Source organism: Pseudonaja textilis, chromosome 2 (assembly GCF_049901715.1).
Source record: "Pseudonaja textilis isolate UNSWEBS1 chromosome 2, rPseTex1.2, whole genome shotgun sequence".
Taxonomy (NCBI): domain Eukaryota; kingdom Metazoa; phylum Chordata; class Lepidosauria; order Squamata; family Elapidae; genus Pseudonaja; species Pseudonaja textilis.
This window is the reverse complement of record NC_141991.1, coordinates 51,851,262-51,869,000: the sequence shown is the minus strand read 5'-3', so window position 1 is coordinate 51,869,000 and position 17,739 is coordinate 51,851,262. Positions and strand designations below refer to the sequence as shown.

At 34.6% G+C, this 17,739-nt stretch overlaps 1 protein-coding gene across 8 annotated transcripts in view; it reads left to right on the top strand.

The window, feature by feature from the left end:
- The window catches only part of CACNA1D (calcium voltage-gated channel subunit alpha1 D), a 236,503-nt gene that overhangs the window by 97,039 nt on the left and 121,725 nt on the right, over nucleotides 1–17,739 (top strand). For 5 of the 8 annotated variants that reach the window (XM_087923877.1, XM_087923876.1, XM_087923874.1 and 2 more), the window contains exons 6-8: nucleotides 1,990–2,142; nucleotides 3,435–3,631; nucleotides 13,756–13,859. In XM_087923877.1, the coding sequence (XP_087780003.1) occupies nucleotides 1,990–2,142; nucleotides 3,435–3,631; nucleotides 13,756–13,859 (454 nt within the window). Of the gene's footprint in view, nucleotides 1–1,989; nucleotides 2,143–3,434; nucleotides 3,632–13,110; nucleotides 13,215–13,755; nucleotides 13,860–17,739 lie in introns of all 8 variants that reach the window. The other 3 variants (XM_087923881.1, XM_087923875.1, XM_087923880.1) reach the window with 1 other exon arrangement.

Genomic DNA, 17,739 nt, shown 5'->3' with positions numbered 1-17,739 from the left:
GATACCTTTCTGCCTATAGCACTCAAGGCAATCTAAAATAAAATTGAATACTTTGAAGTGGAAAAACAGCTGGAATAGTGCAGATTTGAGGGTGAAGGTTCATTCTCTGACCTTGCAGGTTGGTTTCTGACTGTTTCATTACCAGACTAGGTAACATCTTCATTGGAGTTTAGGGGATTAGACCCTCACTTGAAACACCCACACCTGACCCATCACAAGTTTCTTACCTGATGGGACCCTGTCCTCCTGATGTAACCTCACAAGACTTACCACACAAAGCCCTTATAAACAGAACACTGATACTGATATCCCCTAAACTTCACAGAAGATGTTACCTAGTCTGATAATGAAATGTTCAGAAACCAACCCACCAGCTTGGAGAATGAACTTTCACCCTCATCCTACACCTGAGCTATAGATATTTGCCAGTATTATAGATTTGGTTGATGCATGTACGGTTTGCTTCAGAAGAGTCTTATCAGAACTCACCCAGTGACCTAGTGTCAGAATATTATATTATATGACATCATTCACTCACATTGCTGCATATGAAATTAGAATATAGATAAATTCAAGTAAATTTTAAAGAGAACCAAATGCACAGCTGCCAGCTTTGGTGGCTCTTACCTATGTAACTTACTTCTATACAGTATGGTAATGCCTTCTAGAAGGTATTTGTATCAAGAAATTAAACCAATAAGGTAATTATAGCAATTACATTGCTTTGTTTTCCACTTTCATATAATGTGACTAATATACAATGTCATTCTTCTGAGCAACAGTTTTTAAACATTCTGCATTATAGAAATAATTCATCTACTCTGTGTAACAGGTCTGGCCAAGATTACATGGCACATACTCCTATCGGTGTCAATATGTTCTGATAAGCCACGATCTACTTAAAACATAGTTAACTGGTTGCGGCAATCATGGCTGTGTTAGCATAGAGATAAAGTAATGCAATATATCTTGCAGTTGGCAGTGACTGGGTTCACCTAATGTTTCAGGTGAAAGTCCAAAAAAGGCCTGCAAATGCTGAGTATGATTGTGAACACAGCCAATGTATGCAGATCAGCGAAGTAATTGTTATGCTTCAGAGGAGTTACACTTGAGGCTGTGCCCAACATGTTGGCCATACAAAATCATTTATCTACTTTCATGACCTTTTTTTAGAATTTCCAAAAAGTTTCTAAGATACTAATAGGTTTTTTTTAAAAAACCAACAATTTGTAGTCTATTAAACTGTGACCCTAACTATGAGAGTGGGTTTATTAAATGCAGGAAGGCTACTGGAACATTTAGTTCAACAAAATAACAAGTTGATTTACTGTACATGTAATCCTTTATATAACATTTCACAAGCATTCATTGGTTTTCTTTTCTTTTCTTTTCTTTCTCTCTGAGAATATTTCTGGTTGAATGAAGCATCTGTTCTTTTAATCTCTTTGCTTTTAATATTTCATCCATACACAAGGTCATAATGCTATGTTTATCACACTGTAATCTGTTGCCATGGAAATGATGGCAATTGATGTGGTTCAGGAAAATCACTTCAATGGAGGATCAAGCAATTGTCAGAGATCGTCCATAAATGAACAAAAAGCCTTTTAGTAAGATGTAAAATTCTCATTGGCAGCAGATTGATATCTCTAATTTTGTTATGTATACAAATTTCAGTTCAAATAAGAGTTAGTTCTTTTTCCTTCCCTTAACAAAGTGAGAGCTTGTATTATGCTCAAATTCATCTTAAAGTATTGTGTATCTGCATGGTGATTTTATTTTATCTATGCTCTCTTCCACCCCCAGTACAACCATGCTGATTGCAAGAGTCAGAAATGTAGTCCAATATTTCTGCAGTGCCCCAGGTTGTAAAGGCTGTACTAAAAATAGGAGGGGGTGGCAGCAATTTTAGTCCTGATGCCTACTTGCATTTGTTCTTTGTAACTACAAAAAAACAAAACAGTATAACCAGTGCTCTTTATCTTACAGGTTTACAAGTTGTCCTGAATTCAATTATAAAAGCCATGGTTCCCTTGCTCCATATTGCCCTTTTGGTATTATTTGTAATCATAATCTATGCTATTATAGGATTGGAACTTTTTATTGGAAAAATGCACAAATCATGTTATTTTGAAGATTCAGGTGAGTAAAGCAATTGTTACTTGTAACTGGAATTGAACAGTGGCATCAGAAACCATTGGTTGAAAGCTGTAATAGTTCTCACCAAATAAATACAGCTTGCATATTGCTTTTTTCTGAAAAAGTAGATTTAATGGGGGTCATAATTATATCCTTCCTGTCTCCCTCTGCATGGGAGATATCTACGGCTTTCTGCATCACTTAATATGACATTTGCAGTAAAAATTATGTTAAATTATGTTAAAGTTCTCTACAGTACATCAGAACAGAATTGTGAGAAAATGTTAAAACCATTGGTAACTGGTAATTGGTTTTCAGATCTGCAGCCAGCTAGGGTACAGTAAATGCTACCATAGGATTGATGCTGAATCCTGCTACCCAAAACTAAAAATTAGTACTAGATGATTAATAATGATGGGAAGTCTGGTGATATTATAAAGCCTTTCCCAATAATGTGAAAAAGGATATTCTCTCGGACACTGGTTCTGTATCTAGGTTTTCAAAGATATAACTGCTTAACATTCATTCTTAATGATTAATTAGTTCTGACAATTTCACAAAGAAATGGTTCAAAGTTCAAAATAGAAATCTGCTCGTGTAGATTTAGGTATTATTAATATATAGCAATATAATGTTAAATAAGAAAATACTATAGGATATAAGATCCTGTGATCAGGCACAGTTTTACTATTCTTAAATGGATGAAAACTTTTTTTTGAAGAAAATCTGTAATTATTAATCCCTATATGATTTCTATTGGCATGTAATATAAAATATATATTTATGTGTATAAAATATAAATCTAAAAAAGCACAACCTCATTAGAAAGATGGGATATTTCATATTAATTAATACATAACACTGTTTTTTGTAAAGTACCATTCAGTCTGATTTTTATTAGAGAGTAAAATCTGGCAAGTGCATATTAGTATATATTAGCATTATATACTATACATTAGTATATAATGCCATGATAAGAATGTGCACACAAACACACAGAGAGGCACTCTCTCTCTCTCTCTCTCACACACACACACAGACACACACTGTGGAATTGCAGTATGTATCTTTTTGTTTAGTTTAGTTCACAAAGAAACTTCCCCAGATAGGTGACAGCATGTAGATGAGTAAGCTTGTTTGAAGAATGATTTAGGTAAACCAGTATTCAAGGTCTAATGAGATCAAGCTTTTAATATCCATTCAGATTCATGATCCTTTTGACTGCTGTGATTTTTTTTTTTTTTGAGCCAGAGGCTGAAGACTGCTCAACTGAAATATTTTTAATTCATTTTTAGAAATATTAGCTGAAGATGAACCTGCACCTTGTGCATTCTCAGGGAGTGGACGTCAGTGTCCTCAAAATGGCACTGAATGTAAGGGCGGCTGGCCTGGACCAAATGGAGGCATAACAAACTTTGATAATTTTGGTTATGCAATGTTAACGGTATTCCAGTGTATAACCATGGAAGGATGGACAGATGTGTTATATTGGGTAAGTGGTGTTTTTTGTGTATTTGAAAACATTTCATCTTAAAAAAGAGTTCTGGGATTATTTTGTAATTCTAAGCCACTCTGGTAAGTAGCTGCAGCTCACTTTTCTTAGATTACTTGGGCTAAACAGTATGGACAATTTTAAAAATCTTGTGTTTCTAGGTTTTCCAGCAGTATGTTTCATCAGGATGTCCAGTTTTGTGAAACTCTTTGTATCTGATGATTTTTAAGCACTTTGAGATTTTTGTATTAAAAATATTTACAATTCCATGTCAACATGTTTTCAAAAATAACTTTTTTAAAGTTCCATTCTATTTGGCAAGTATTGAGCACATAAAATATAACTAAAAGCAGTGACTAAATTATCTCCTTCTTCAATTTCCTTATACTATTGATAACCAAACATTACATTTCTTGTCATTCCTAATGAGAGTTGTAGCTCCACAACATCTGGTTGGCTACAAATACTTTTTAAATTATGTATCGAAGTAGTAAAAATATCAGTAGCACTATTCTATGTCTTTTTACGCAGATGTATTCCCATTTTCCTATACAGTAAATGTGTTTAAGGGTTGTACCTTAGATCTAAATATTCAGAGTTATTCCAATCTTTTACAATAGGGATACACAGCTGACCTGATACTTCTCTAAAATGCTACCAAATTGTAAAATGTTGTGATGAAATTGGAAAATACATGGGACGTAATATTAATGTCATTTTATAATCTGAAAGAGAACTAGATGCAAGCTGTAGCCATTTTTATCAGATAGCAGGCAAAGATTTGAGGTCCAGATATTATAGACATTGTTGTAGGATACCTTATGCCACCAGACTTGAAATTCTAGAACTAGAAAACCTTGAATTACGCCGTCTTCGGTCTGATTTAAGAATGGTATATAAAATCATACATTGCAATGTCCTACCTGTCAATGAATACTTCAGCTTCAACCATAACAACACAAGAGCACACAACAGATACAAACTCAAGGTTAATTGCACCAAACTTGATTGCAGGAAATGGACTTCAGCAACAGAGTAGTCAATGTATGGAATGCTCTACCCGACTCTGTAGTTTCTTCCCCAAACCCCAAAAACTTTAACCTTAGACTGTCTACTATTGACCTCACCCCTTTCCTAAGAGGTCTCTGGGGGCATGCATAAGCGCACCAACGTGCCTACCGTCCCTGTCCTATTGTTTCTTTTATTTTTCTTTTATTTTATGTATTCATAACTATGTATACACTTATACTTATTATCTTGTAAACAATTGACAAATCAAATCAAATCAAATCAAATAAATAAATAAATAAATATGTATTCTACCTAATCTGAAAACTGGTTCAGGTGATTGAAAATATTCTGGACCCTGGAATTTCTATGTGAATATCAAAATTCAATAGCGCTTGCACAAAAGTGGTTAGTTCAATTTTGTTTATTTTAGCAGCATAATTTTTTTGTTGTCATTTTTTTAAAAAGGGAGGGGTTTGTAAAAAATTTTTTTTGCTAACCTATCTGTGGTTCCAGATCTATTTTCTTTATAAAACTGTCTTATTTCATGTTATGCTTTGTTGTATGATTTTGAAAATCATGTTGAAAATTATCTGAATATAATGCCATGCCTTAGAAAGCTAACAAATACTTGGAATATATACCATATTCCTCCCTAAGGCAACTTTTTAAATGTTTGCAATGTCAAACATTGTAATGATTTTAACCACTGTGATGGACAGGGAGCTATTTCCTCGACTAAAGGCTGCTTCCTACTGAAGGTGGCAGAAGAACTCCATTAATATTAGGTGTGTCTACAACCAGTAGGGATTTAATTAATATCTCCCATGTGGGACTAATTCCTAAAGTAGCTTCTGCCACCCATGGAAACAGAAAATAACTATTCTGTGTTTACATATTCAGCAGCAAAAACAATTGACAAAGATGCTATTCTTGTCTGTCGCTGCCATTTAATTATAAGCTTTTTAAATATCTCATATTACTATATGGGTGGTACCACTCTATTTGTGTATACTATACAATTACAATGCCCCCCTTGAAATCACTACAATGCAGTACTATTTGCCATATCAGGGAAAGGGCCCTCATTGATTTATATGAGAAGAAATAAATGGCTAGGATGGCCATCTCTTCATAATATTTAGTGGTAACTCTTGCCAATAAACCAGGAACATTGAGTTATTTCCCCTACCGTGCTACAATAATTGTTAGGAGATTTTGTTCTAACATTCAATCAAAATTGAGCATCCTTCCTGCAATTTAAAACCATCATTCTGTGTCCAGCACTTGGATCTGTAGAGGTCAGTAGTGGTGCCATCTTTCAAGGCATTTGAAATGTCCTTCTACTCATATCCTCCTTCTCTTTTCAAGGCTAAGCATTTCAGGTTCCTTCACTTTCCTTATATAGGGCTTAATTTCTACTCCCTGAACGTTCTTTCTGTCATTCTCTGAGTTCTTTTTAGTTAATCAGAATCTTTCTTAAAGTGTGATGCAAAACACAAAATGGTACCTGACCAATGAGAAGTTCTCTTATGGAAACCATTGTAATACATGAAAAAGGAATAATGTGAGAATGCATTTCAGAAAGGACTGAGAACTCCTTTGCAAATTATTCCTTTGCTAATTAAGCCAGAATTTTCTAGATGGATTCCTATCTAATATTCCATCCAAGAAAAATGTTCAACCATCTCATTATAAACAGAATCAAAAATAAAACTGCAGTGGTAAAGAATAGAGAGCAAAATAAATGAAGTTCGTATTAATAAGGTTCAGATTTGTGGAGAACATTACCAGATGAAACTATTAGACTGCTAAAGCTGGAAGAAGCCATTTAGGCAACTGAGTCCAACCATCTGTTTAAATTTAATATAAATTTCATGTCTAGCACATGGCTGTCTGGTTTCCACTTGATCACATCCAGAGAAGGAGAATCCATTAATAAGTGCTGCTCTTAGAAAAGAACTTTGAAGCATGCTGGTTAAATGTCAAGAGTTTTAAATGAACCATGTCCCATGAGGATCTCACATAGAGGCAAATTATCTGAATCTGCTTTACATGGAATACCTATCCCAACAAAACAAAATTTAATATGCCACAGTTCTTTATATATGTGTCACCTTGGACTCCTGGAAGAAAGGCGGGGTATAAATTTGTCAAATAAATAAATGTATATTTTTAATTTAATATTTTTGAACCATCTTTATTTGTATGGATTTAACACTGTAAACTTTAAAGATTTCAGGAATTTTGTAGCTAATCTGATTTTGATTGTAGAACCCATCACAAATGACTACGTTCATTTACACCATGATTACAGCTACTATATCTAGGCTGCAAAAAAAAAAAAGAAAGAAATCCAGCCAATTACTAAATGGCAACAAAAATAATACAGAAAGCTCTAGCCATTTGCTGCCACTTCGTGGTCAGCCAGACTTCTCTGAGATATCATAGACTCATGTTTTATGGTGCGATCATCTTGTATCAGAGGGTAGAATTTCTCTTTTAAATTTATACTCACTGCTTTTAATCAATAATTTTTAGCAATAGTTGAAGGGCACATATTATTGCTGAGTCTATGTGAGAAGATGAGTCTTTGTTTATTCTAGCTACAACAGTTGTTTGCATTGTGTAAAAAGCCCTGGATATGGTTTAATCAGTTGTTTTTTTAAATCTGTTCAGTCATGTATGATTTTTAGAGACTGGTTTCAGAGTTCAATAGATAACTAGATAATTTGATCTGAGTGTTGTCTGTAACAACCTGTCATTGTGTCTTTATGTAATATTTATAAACAAATCTGTCTCTTAATTATTTAACACGTTCTTTAAATTATTTATAATTACATATTTAACCCTATGTAGGTCACACAATAATCATAATACCTATAAGCAGCGGATGACATGGATTACCATAATTGATTAGGAGTATAAAAATCAATGTGATTTCTTTGAAATCTAGCTCTATGTTAATATTTTCCCAATTTGTAATGGTTAGCGTTTTGGTTCTGTAGAAATACATGCTTTTTTACATCCTGATCCTTCATAATTGAAATACTATGTATATTAGACAATAATTAATTGAATGTTTGACAAAACCAAAAAATAATTCTTATCTTCTTATTTTTCCCAAAAATGTGAAATATAAAATCAGGTGTGATGTGACATAACTGTAATGGTTTTGGTCAAACAACCCTGTGCTTAAAGTCCCCCAATTTCTGGCAACTACCATATATAATGAACCCAACTAATACCACTTATGCTATTGGTGCTTGGAAGTATGGATAAGAAGACATAGGGAATATGTTAGATATTTGTGGAGAACAAGAAAACAAAAGTCTAAAGAATCTTAGTATAATATAAATGACATAAATACTGGTGTATGTTCATTTTATTGAGTCCTAGTTCTTTAGTCATTTATTTTATTTATATCCAAATTTTCCCTTAAGGAGCTCAAGATAAGAAACCTGGGAATCCTTCCACTGTGTTCTCATAAAAACTAGCTTGGCTGAAAATGCAAGTCTTCATCTTCTAGTGAGCTCTATGGTCATGCAGAACTTGAACCCAATCCCCACTAATATGGGGATTTATGCATTATTAATACCCACAAACTGCTGATGGTCTACTTGGCTTGAGGCACTAAACAAATTACCATACACATACAAATGTACTCGAGACTACCACTAAGCAGGAAGGTTCTTTTTAATGTCTAGTTTGAGCTTCAACTCCTACCTTAATGTTCACTTGGCCAGAATGCCTATTTTATGATCCTGATTTCTAAGGAAAGCAACAAGGCCAAAGGCCCATTTTATACACTTGACAAATTATTTTATGCTTACATATTATTTTAGGAGTAAATGGGCTGCACATAGAGGCATAACAATTATTCTAAGAACTCTTGGTGGGTTTTTTTTTTTTGTACTTTATTTAATTCCAAATGAAAAGCATGCAATTCTGTGATTCTCATAGCAACTATATCCTACCTCAATGCACTTGACATATAGGATGTAGATAAGAGACAGATTGTGGTGTGTTTGTGTTTTGAAATCCAGAGAACATAGTGAAGAACGTAGGGTAGTTTTTTCTGACAGATAAGCTGTGGGTAAGCTGTTAGATTTGAAAAGCATTCCCTTTTAAGCCTGTTTTGATATATGAGCCTCTAAGACCTTAGAGCAGAGCCTTTGAAATCAGCAAGGTTTTGAGAAACTGTATGTCATTCTGGCCAGGCACTTAGAAGTCTGCGTTCAAGGGTTGGTTGACCTATTATTCAGACATCAAAGCCTATTAGAACAGCTTGCACTGTTTCAGAAAATCCTGGTTCTCAAGGCTATTCTAGATGCTGATAAAAGCTCCAGTATATTAAAGGCCAATTAAAATATTATGTGACACACATGCACACTACATACAAAATTTCAAGACAATATTTAAAAGGACTAAAATGGAGAGATACTTAGGGTGTATTTCTATGTATAAGAGAAGGATCCATAGAAGTAAACTTATTTACTTCTCAGTAGACATGTACTGTATTAATTGATAAAATTGATGTATTAATCTAGAGATTATTTATTCATTTAGAATTATTCATTTTTTTTATACAGCTGTCAATCTCATAGACATGTGACACCGGGGGCATGCAGCACAATAGGTAAACATTATATAACAATCCGCAAACGATCAAAAATAAGTAAAACAAAAAGTAAACAGATAAAGCCCCAGATTGTGCGACAACAAACCCCGCTTAATCTCATATTGTCATCTTGCAGACTCTCCTTGGGATCTGCAAAGCGGGTGACAAAAAAGCATGTTTTAAAAACCTTCCAGAAAGCTAACAAAGATTGAATGTATTTCCCAAGAAACTTAAAGTAACTAAAAATACTTATTTTATTCCTCTTTATTTCAATTGCTATGAAATATCATTGTCTTTATAACAATGAAAATTATTGTTAAAGCCAATTTAACTTAAAACATCTAGATATAAGAAGCAATAGTTGAAATGAATTAAGTTTAGCATATAGTTGTGGAAATAGCACACACTGCGTCCTCCTACTGTGGGAAAAGCTAACCAGGATCTCTGACTTGATCCTTTCTTAGCAAACCAGGAGCATAAGATTGAATAAGCTTTTCTGGATTTGTATCTGCTCCTGCTGACAGAAAGAATCAGGAAAGAGCAGTTCCAAGAGAATTGTTGAAGATTAATGTTTAGTCAGAAATATAGTGGGATTTACTCACAGCAGCACATGTTAATACTCCTTTTCTGCAAATCAGCTGTAGATTTCATTTTCTAGTCTTGAAAAACAATATTTTCAGCTGGCTCTCTTGCCACACAGTCTACAATTCTTAAAGTCTTGATAGATCTAAAATATTAGTGATATAATAAGATAAATATTGCAATACTGGGGTAGCCTTGGACATAAATTGATCTTATTCCAAATAATCAAAGGAATTTCAGGTAATTTGTCTGGTAAGAGACAGACGGTAGACACGAGGCAATCTGAACACAATGATTATTGGTTGATGTTAATCAGTTTGATTTAGTCCACTACTGCATATGAAGTAATGAGATACTGTATTCCCTAGAATTAAAGGCAAGTGAAACATATTTTGTCTCTTTTTAAAAGCAAAAGAGAAGGGTTCATTTATTTAATGTCCAGTCTATAAAAGTTACTTCTTCCAAGGAGGTGAATATGCATCTTTCTCCCTCTTTCTTCTTTCTTCTGTTATCAGAAGTTAGAGCTGCAGATAAGATCTCAGTCTTCCTGTCTTCTTCCCCACCTAGTAGCGTTACTACTTGTAGCCTAGATTACATTTACTACTAAATCCAGACTGGGATAAGAGAGATTTGGGTGATGAAATGAGGGCAAATAAAGCATAAGATGAGAAAGCTTCACCATCTTAAATGATAAAATGAACATGCTTGTTATATTCATGGCATTAACTCACAACATATAAACTCAAAACCAAGCAATCTATCTGTAGGTTAGTATGATATATGAAGTAAAGCTGGTTATAAAGCTGGCCTTTCTGTATTCACCAAATTCACCAGAGGAATTGGAGAATTTCTAATTTTTAAGGAAGGACACCACAGTGCTGATGATAACACCAAGGGCTAATGAAAATTCTCAGCTGGTAGAGTTCCTTCCTGATGTTTTCCTTTGGGATTTAATCAAAGCCTGGGAGCCCAAAGGGATGATTATAGAGTGAAAGGCAGTGTATTTTTGACAGTAAATCACTCATTTCATATAATTAACTAAATATTAGACCTGGGTTAAGAAAACACCATTGAGGTACTTTTATAACATGCTGTGGCCAAAATAAATATATTACAGCTTAACATGATAGTGGGATTTTCACAAAATATTCAAATCTTTTTGTTAGCATGTTGTGCAAAATGGCTCCATTTTTAAGGTCTAAAAGCGGGAGTGTGGTGTAGTAGTTGAGGTGTTGCATTAGGAGGAGTAACACCCGGGGTCTAAGCCATCATCGCCTCGTGGAAGTTCACAGCGTGACTTTGGGCTAGTCCATCTCTCTCAGTCCAGTCTACCTCACAGAGTTGATATTGTGTTGAAAATAGAAGGACATAGTGCTAGGCATGCTGATTTGAACTGCTGAATTAAAGGCTACAAATGTAATGAAAGAATTCAAAATTTAGAATTTAGAATGAACTCAGAAATGCTGTTCTGAATTAACACATTTTAGGATATTAACTAAAGCTTTCTCTTACCCATGCAATGTTTCCATCTATCTTTCTGCTTTTTGGAATCTGAGTTATTGTACTTCTGAACTTTTTCCCCCCTTTCCTCAGTACATCATTAAGCACACACACAAAACAAAGTGCTCTTTCATATGGACCACCCCATCCCCCCAAATGTGTTTTCTTCCTAGCATGTATGTTTTTATATATGCATTTATACTGTGTATGTATGTATGTATGTATGTTGGGATTCAAATTTTTTTACTACCAGTTCTATGGGCGTGGCTTGGTGACTGTGGCTTGGTGGGTGTGGCAGTAGAAGGATACTGCAAAATTCCCATTCCCTTCCCACCCCACTAATCTGCTTTCCAGCTATGTTCTCCTGTGCAGGGCAACAAAAGAGGACTCAGCCAATCAGCTGGGACTCGATGGGAGGCAGAGAATAGATGGGGCGGGGCCAGTCAGAGGCAGCATTTGCCAGTTCTCCGAACTACTCAAAATTTCCACTACCGGTTCTCCAGAACTGGTCAGAACCGGCTGAATACCACCTCTGCTATGTATGTATGTAAGCATGCATGTTTTTTAAAAACAGTTGGGATTGGGGAACTGATCTGATTTTGGATTTACTGCCAAAACTAAATTAACATTACTTTCAGTGTCCTATCCTAATGTATATAATTTTCTTTCTTTCTTTGCTATTGTAATAGCAAGAACTGTCTTAGAATTATTAAACATCTATGAACATTTTCTAACAATGTAACTTTCTGTTATTATCATCTAAACCTCAATTATATGAAATGGTTGCCATAACATCAACAATTCATAATCCTGATGAATTATCTATTTCATACAGTTTACTTTTCAAAAATGCATTCATTTTTGACTATTAAATTTAAATACTGTACTCATTTATCTGAGCATACAGTAAAGCTTTTGAGGAGTTATTTATAAAACTGCATTTGGTAATCTTTAAATTTCTGTGCTTGGTTTTTCACAATACATCTTTGCAAATTAAAAGAGAATTGGTGGTAGAATGATAACATTTTGATTTAACAGCAAAACTGTTCACATTATCTTCTGATCTCTCCTTTGGACAGTCAGTGTTTGTGTGTGTGTGTCTTTGAGAGAGAGAGGGACAGAGACAGAGTGACAGATAGAGAAATTCCTGGTTTTGAATTGATGCACAAAAAACAGAAAGGCCTGGAACACTGAGACTACATATTTAAATAACTGGAACTGGATTCAGTGGTGTCATTGCACTGATGGAATGTACTAATTCACAATAAATGTTCTTATTATCCTGCTTGTGAGAATTGAGAATCTCTTGGTACCAATGCAGGGCTCACGCTGTCTGATCGCATAAATGGAAGTGCACATGCTTAAAAGTTGGATATTACCCATGTTCAGATTTTTTTCCATGCCAGCCTTTAATTTTAATAACACAATTCTATTGTACATTTTTTGGCTTTACAAGAGCTACAATTAACTGTTTCTCTCTGGCAACAACTATTTCCTTTTACTATATATTCACTATTCAGTTCTGTCTAGTCATTTTTGCAGGTAAAAAATTATTATATAAGAAGCATGGAGCTCTGGTGCTTTTGTATTTTTCCCTGATGTTTCTAAATGTACATCTGAAGTGACGAGAAAATGATGGGCGTTTTAATCTTCTTTTCCTTTTATGTCTAGTACTGACTGTACTTATTTCACATGTGTTTTGGTCACCAGCTGATCACTATTGCAAATGGAAGCAAATGTTTCTACAAGGTCATCTTATTTTTTACAGATGAATGATGCTATGGGATTTGAATTGCCATGGGTGTATTTTGTCAGTCTCGTCATCTTTGGGTCATTTTTCGTTCTAAATCTTGTTCTCGGTGTATTGAGCGGGTAAGCACACACCTTTTTCATCCTAGAAGCAGAGTCCATATTTCAGTTGCCATGAACACATAGGTAGAGTATGGAGATTAAATCAGAAGAATTCGGAATAAGATTTCCAAATTAAAACATGGCAGAGGACCAGAACTTCCTTAAGACCAAATCCATTTTCTAAAAACAAAGAAAATCCCAGTAAATCAATTTAAATGTAAGTATAGTATTAGTTATGAAAAATACAGTTAAATAGAAATTAATTGGTGACTTAAAGGTCAGTACAAATAAAACAAACTCTCAACCCTTTTAGAATTGTATACTTTCCCATGGTATAAAGATACAAAAAGTTATGTAATTTTCATGACTAAATGAATGAAATTGTACACATCATGAGTAAGCGCTAGAGTGCTGGTAAATCTGGTAAATGCTGAAGAAGTGTGCTGCTAAAAAGAGCAGATGGTGCTAATACACTGAATACCTATGTGATCTGTCAATTGTGAAAAGGACTCTGCTATATAGTGAACGACTGAATCATAATGTATTTCCTTACATTTTACAGGTAAATGATGCAATAGGATGTGAGTGGCCATGGATCTATTTTGTTAGTCTTATCATTCTGGGCTCATTTTTCGTACTTAACCTGGTACTTGGTGTACTTAGTGGGTAAGCCATTAAATTAAATTTGCATTTCACACCACAGTGTGTAAAATGGTCTGTGCATTTGTTCTACTTTTCACACTGCTGGCTTTTCTGCATGTGCCTTGGATTGGTATGCCATTTTATGATGTTTGCTTTTCCGACTGCCTGAATTTTATCATTGTACTTGCCTGCAACACATTACAGTGCTTGCCAGCTCCTTCAATTCAGTGTAGAACTAACATTGCCAGTATTACACTACTGCACTCCTTTTAGATATGAGTACTCTAAGCCACCTGTGTAAGTAGTATTTTTAAATATGGATAATGCTGTTGTTCCTTGTTACCTACACCAATGCAACATTCACATTAGCACACAGGCTTTTCATGTAAATCAGGGGTGTCAAACTGGTGGCCCACGGGCTGGATGCATCACGTGTAGGCCACACCCAACCCAGCTCCATGAAAGGGAAAAACATCAGGAAACATCATGGGATGGCAACATGATGCCATGAGTTGGACACCCATGATGTAAATCATTTGTAAGACATCGTTTAGCAGGCACTTCATTTTTCTTTCTACTTGTACCTATTGTTTGGTTTTTCTAAGTGTTTGCTGCTCCTGCAACATTGAGGGAAACATCTTGTCTAAAGACATGAAATTTAATCTAGGGAATAGTATAAATAGCTTGCTTTGCTGTCAGTTGTAAAAAACACAACAATTTATCAGTGCAAGCCATTTCATCATTGCCAAAGGGAAAGGTTGTCATCTCACCATCATGTATTTCAGAAGGTTTCTTTCCTCTACTGAAAAATAACCTGAAATACTGGCAGACTACCTATTAGGTGCAAAACTTAACAATTTGGAAATAGAACATTTTAGAAAAGCCCTGAACATTTCATTTTCCTTCCAGTCCATGATGAATCTCTTCTAGAACAGGTTTTCTAGAAGCCATTTAACAATTTCCAGAAATAATTTCTCCAAAGTTGAATTGGTTTAAGGTAACTGGCATTTTTTTTCCTTTATGTTAGACCAAAAATATCTATTTTAGAGGTAGAACCTAAGAGACCTCAAATGCCTTCTAATTTGGAGATTTGCCTTTGGAAGACACCATATCATTCTAGAGTCCAAGAGGGGAACAGACCATTTTGGAGTCCTTTAAAATATTATGTTTCCAAATCAGTGAGTTTTTCACATCCTCTGGGCCTGTGATTTAGTGGAGATGCTTCCATATCATCTTGACTTTTGGCAAATCCCTGTGCAAGTTTTGCAGTTTTGTTGTCAGTAATTTCAGAAATGGTTTGCTTTTGCATTCTCTTTCCTAGGGCTGAGAGAAACTGGCTGAAGGTAGTGTTTGTATATGGAAAATTGCTTGTAGTATTAAATCATAAAAAACATAAACAAAAAATAGTGGTTATGCCAAGTACCATAAAGCACATACTCTTCTTTCTCTGCCTTATCCTGCAACTACTCCTGAATCACAACTGGAAAACAGACATTCACGGTTAAACTGAATGTGACCCATTATTTTTATTACCATTTGTGAGCAATTAGACCAGATATTTGGCTGACTTTGCCTGATTTTGGAAGCTAAGCAAGATTGAGCTTGAATAATACATGGATGGAAATTATTGGGAAATAATCAGGCTATAGACTAGGAAATGGAAAATCATCCTTTAAGAGTGCAGTAACAAATGTAGATATAATTAATTGATTGCTTTATAAAATAGCTACCACACTGTGAGTCAGGGCAGTATTCGTGTAACCTAGAAGGTTAAAACTCATTGATCTTTGTTGAGGTAATTCCTTGTTAGGAGAATGAGTGCATACAGGGAGACATATCTGAGGGAAGTGTTGAATAATACACACACAGCACACAGATGCACTGTACAGTAAATGTAGGTTTTTTACTTTCAGAAACGTTAAGCAAAGTTCAAAACAAGCAGTCCAAAGTCATTCACAGGTTAGGCAGTCAGTTTTTAGTCCAGGGATAATCCAATAACAAAGTCCAGTGTCAAAAACAGTTCAGTAACAGATTTACATCAAATCCAAGAATATCAGTCAATTAGAAGGAACGGTAAAACTCTCCAACAGAAGGAAAACAGAGACTCACTCACACTCTCTTCTGAGACTAAGACTAAGACAACCCAGGTTTCTGGCTCCATCTTATGGCCGTTTGAGAAACCATACCCAATTACACTTTTAGGATTCTCTTAAAGAGACAGTATTAAAATGACTTTCCTGGTTTATATATTTCCAACCCAAATACCTGTTAGGTGACTTACATTCCTAACAATCTTGGCCAAAAGGATTGAATTAGTTGAAGATTAGTCTTATCACCTACTTCATTCCTAATCTTAGACAATATGTTTAAAGAAACTGTTCCGTACCTTTCAGCATATTAGTTAACTTTGATTAACAATTTCTGGCATTGTCATGAAATAGTTTCAATGCCCATTTTAATTTATTATTGTATTTAAGCAATATATTTCCTTTATTGTTATACTTTTTCCTAATGAGAGTAAGGTAAAGTTGAATAATATAAGAATCCCATTAAAATATAGTATCCAGTCAATTATATATAACCAACTTACACAGACTCACTCACACTCTCTTCTGAGACTAAGACTAAGACAACCCAGGTTTCTGGCTCCATCTTATGGCCGTTTGAGAAACTACACCCAATTACACTTTTAGGATTCTCTTAAAGAGACATTATTAAAATGTCTATCCTGATTTATATATTTCCAACCCAAATAACTGTTAGGTGACTTACATTCCTAACATTCTCCCCTTTTGGGTAGGACAATATATACAACTTAACATTCTAAGTCCATAATCCTCACAGCAAGCCTTATGCTTTATAGAGCCTTGGGCCATTGTAAAATGATCTGCTATGTTATTTTCTGACATACAGTATTCCAGTTTAATCATCTTACTTTGCACGCATTGTCTCACATTTAAATATCTTAAATCTGTGTGTTTCGTTCTTGTTTTAACAGCAATATTTGAAGCAATCTGTATTGCTGATTTGTTATCTTCATAAACTACAATAGAATTTGTTATATCAATTCCCATATCAATCAATAATTGTTTATACAAAACTAAATCTGTACAAAGTAAAGACAAACATGAGAATTCAGCCTCCATTGTTGACAAACTTAGATGTTTCTGTCTAATAGACCTCCATCCAATCAATGCTTTCCCCAATAATACTACAGTACCTGATGTAGATTTTCGTGTATTTATGTTTGTAGCAAAACTTACATCAGCATATGTGGTTAAACACAGTTCATCTTTAGGCTCCAAATACAATGCATAATGCATTGTTTGTTTCAGATATCTTAACATATGCTTAACAGCTTGCCAGTGCCTTTCAGTTGACTAAGCGTTAAATCTCGCTAATTGATTAACACTGTATGCAATATCTGGCCTTGACTAATTACTGAGATAAGATAAACTACCAATCAAGGACTGATAAATGTTCTTATCAAAAATAGGACTTTGAAAATAGGACTTTGCCCACACTATGGCTAAACTCCTGGCTCGTTGGTGTTTTAACCAGTTTACAAAGTTCCATTTTAAAACTTTTTAATAATTGGTTAATTTTATCTGCCTGTGAGATCTTGTATCCTTCCCTAGTTCTATCTATCTTTAAGCCAAGATATTATTTGATTTCTCCTAACTGTTTTATCTTAAATTTCTGTTCTAACAGTGAGATTATTTTAGTAGCTTCTTGTTCAGTTTTGGTGATTAATGCTATGTCATCAGTAAATAATAGCAACAGTGAAATTACACCATTACTTTCTCTTTTAAACAAACATGGATCAGCCATGCCAGCTACAAAACCTATCTTGGTTAATTCTTTAACTATACATTGGTTCCACTCATATTCTGATTGCTTTAAG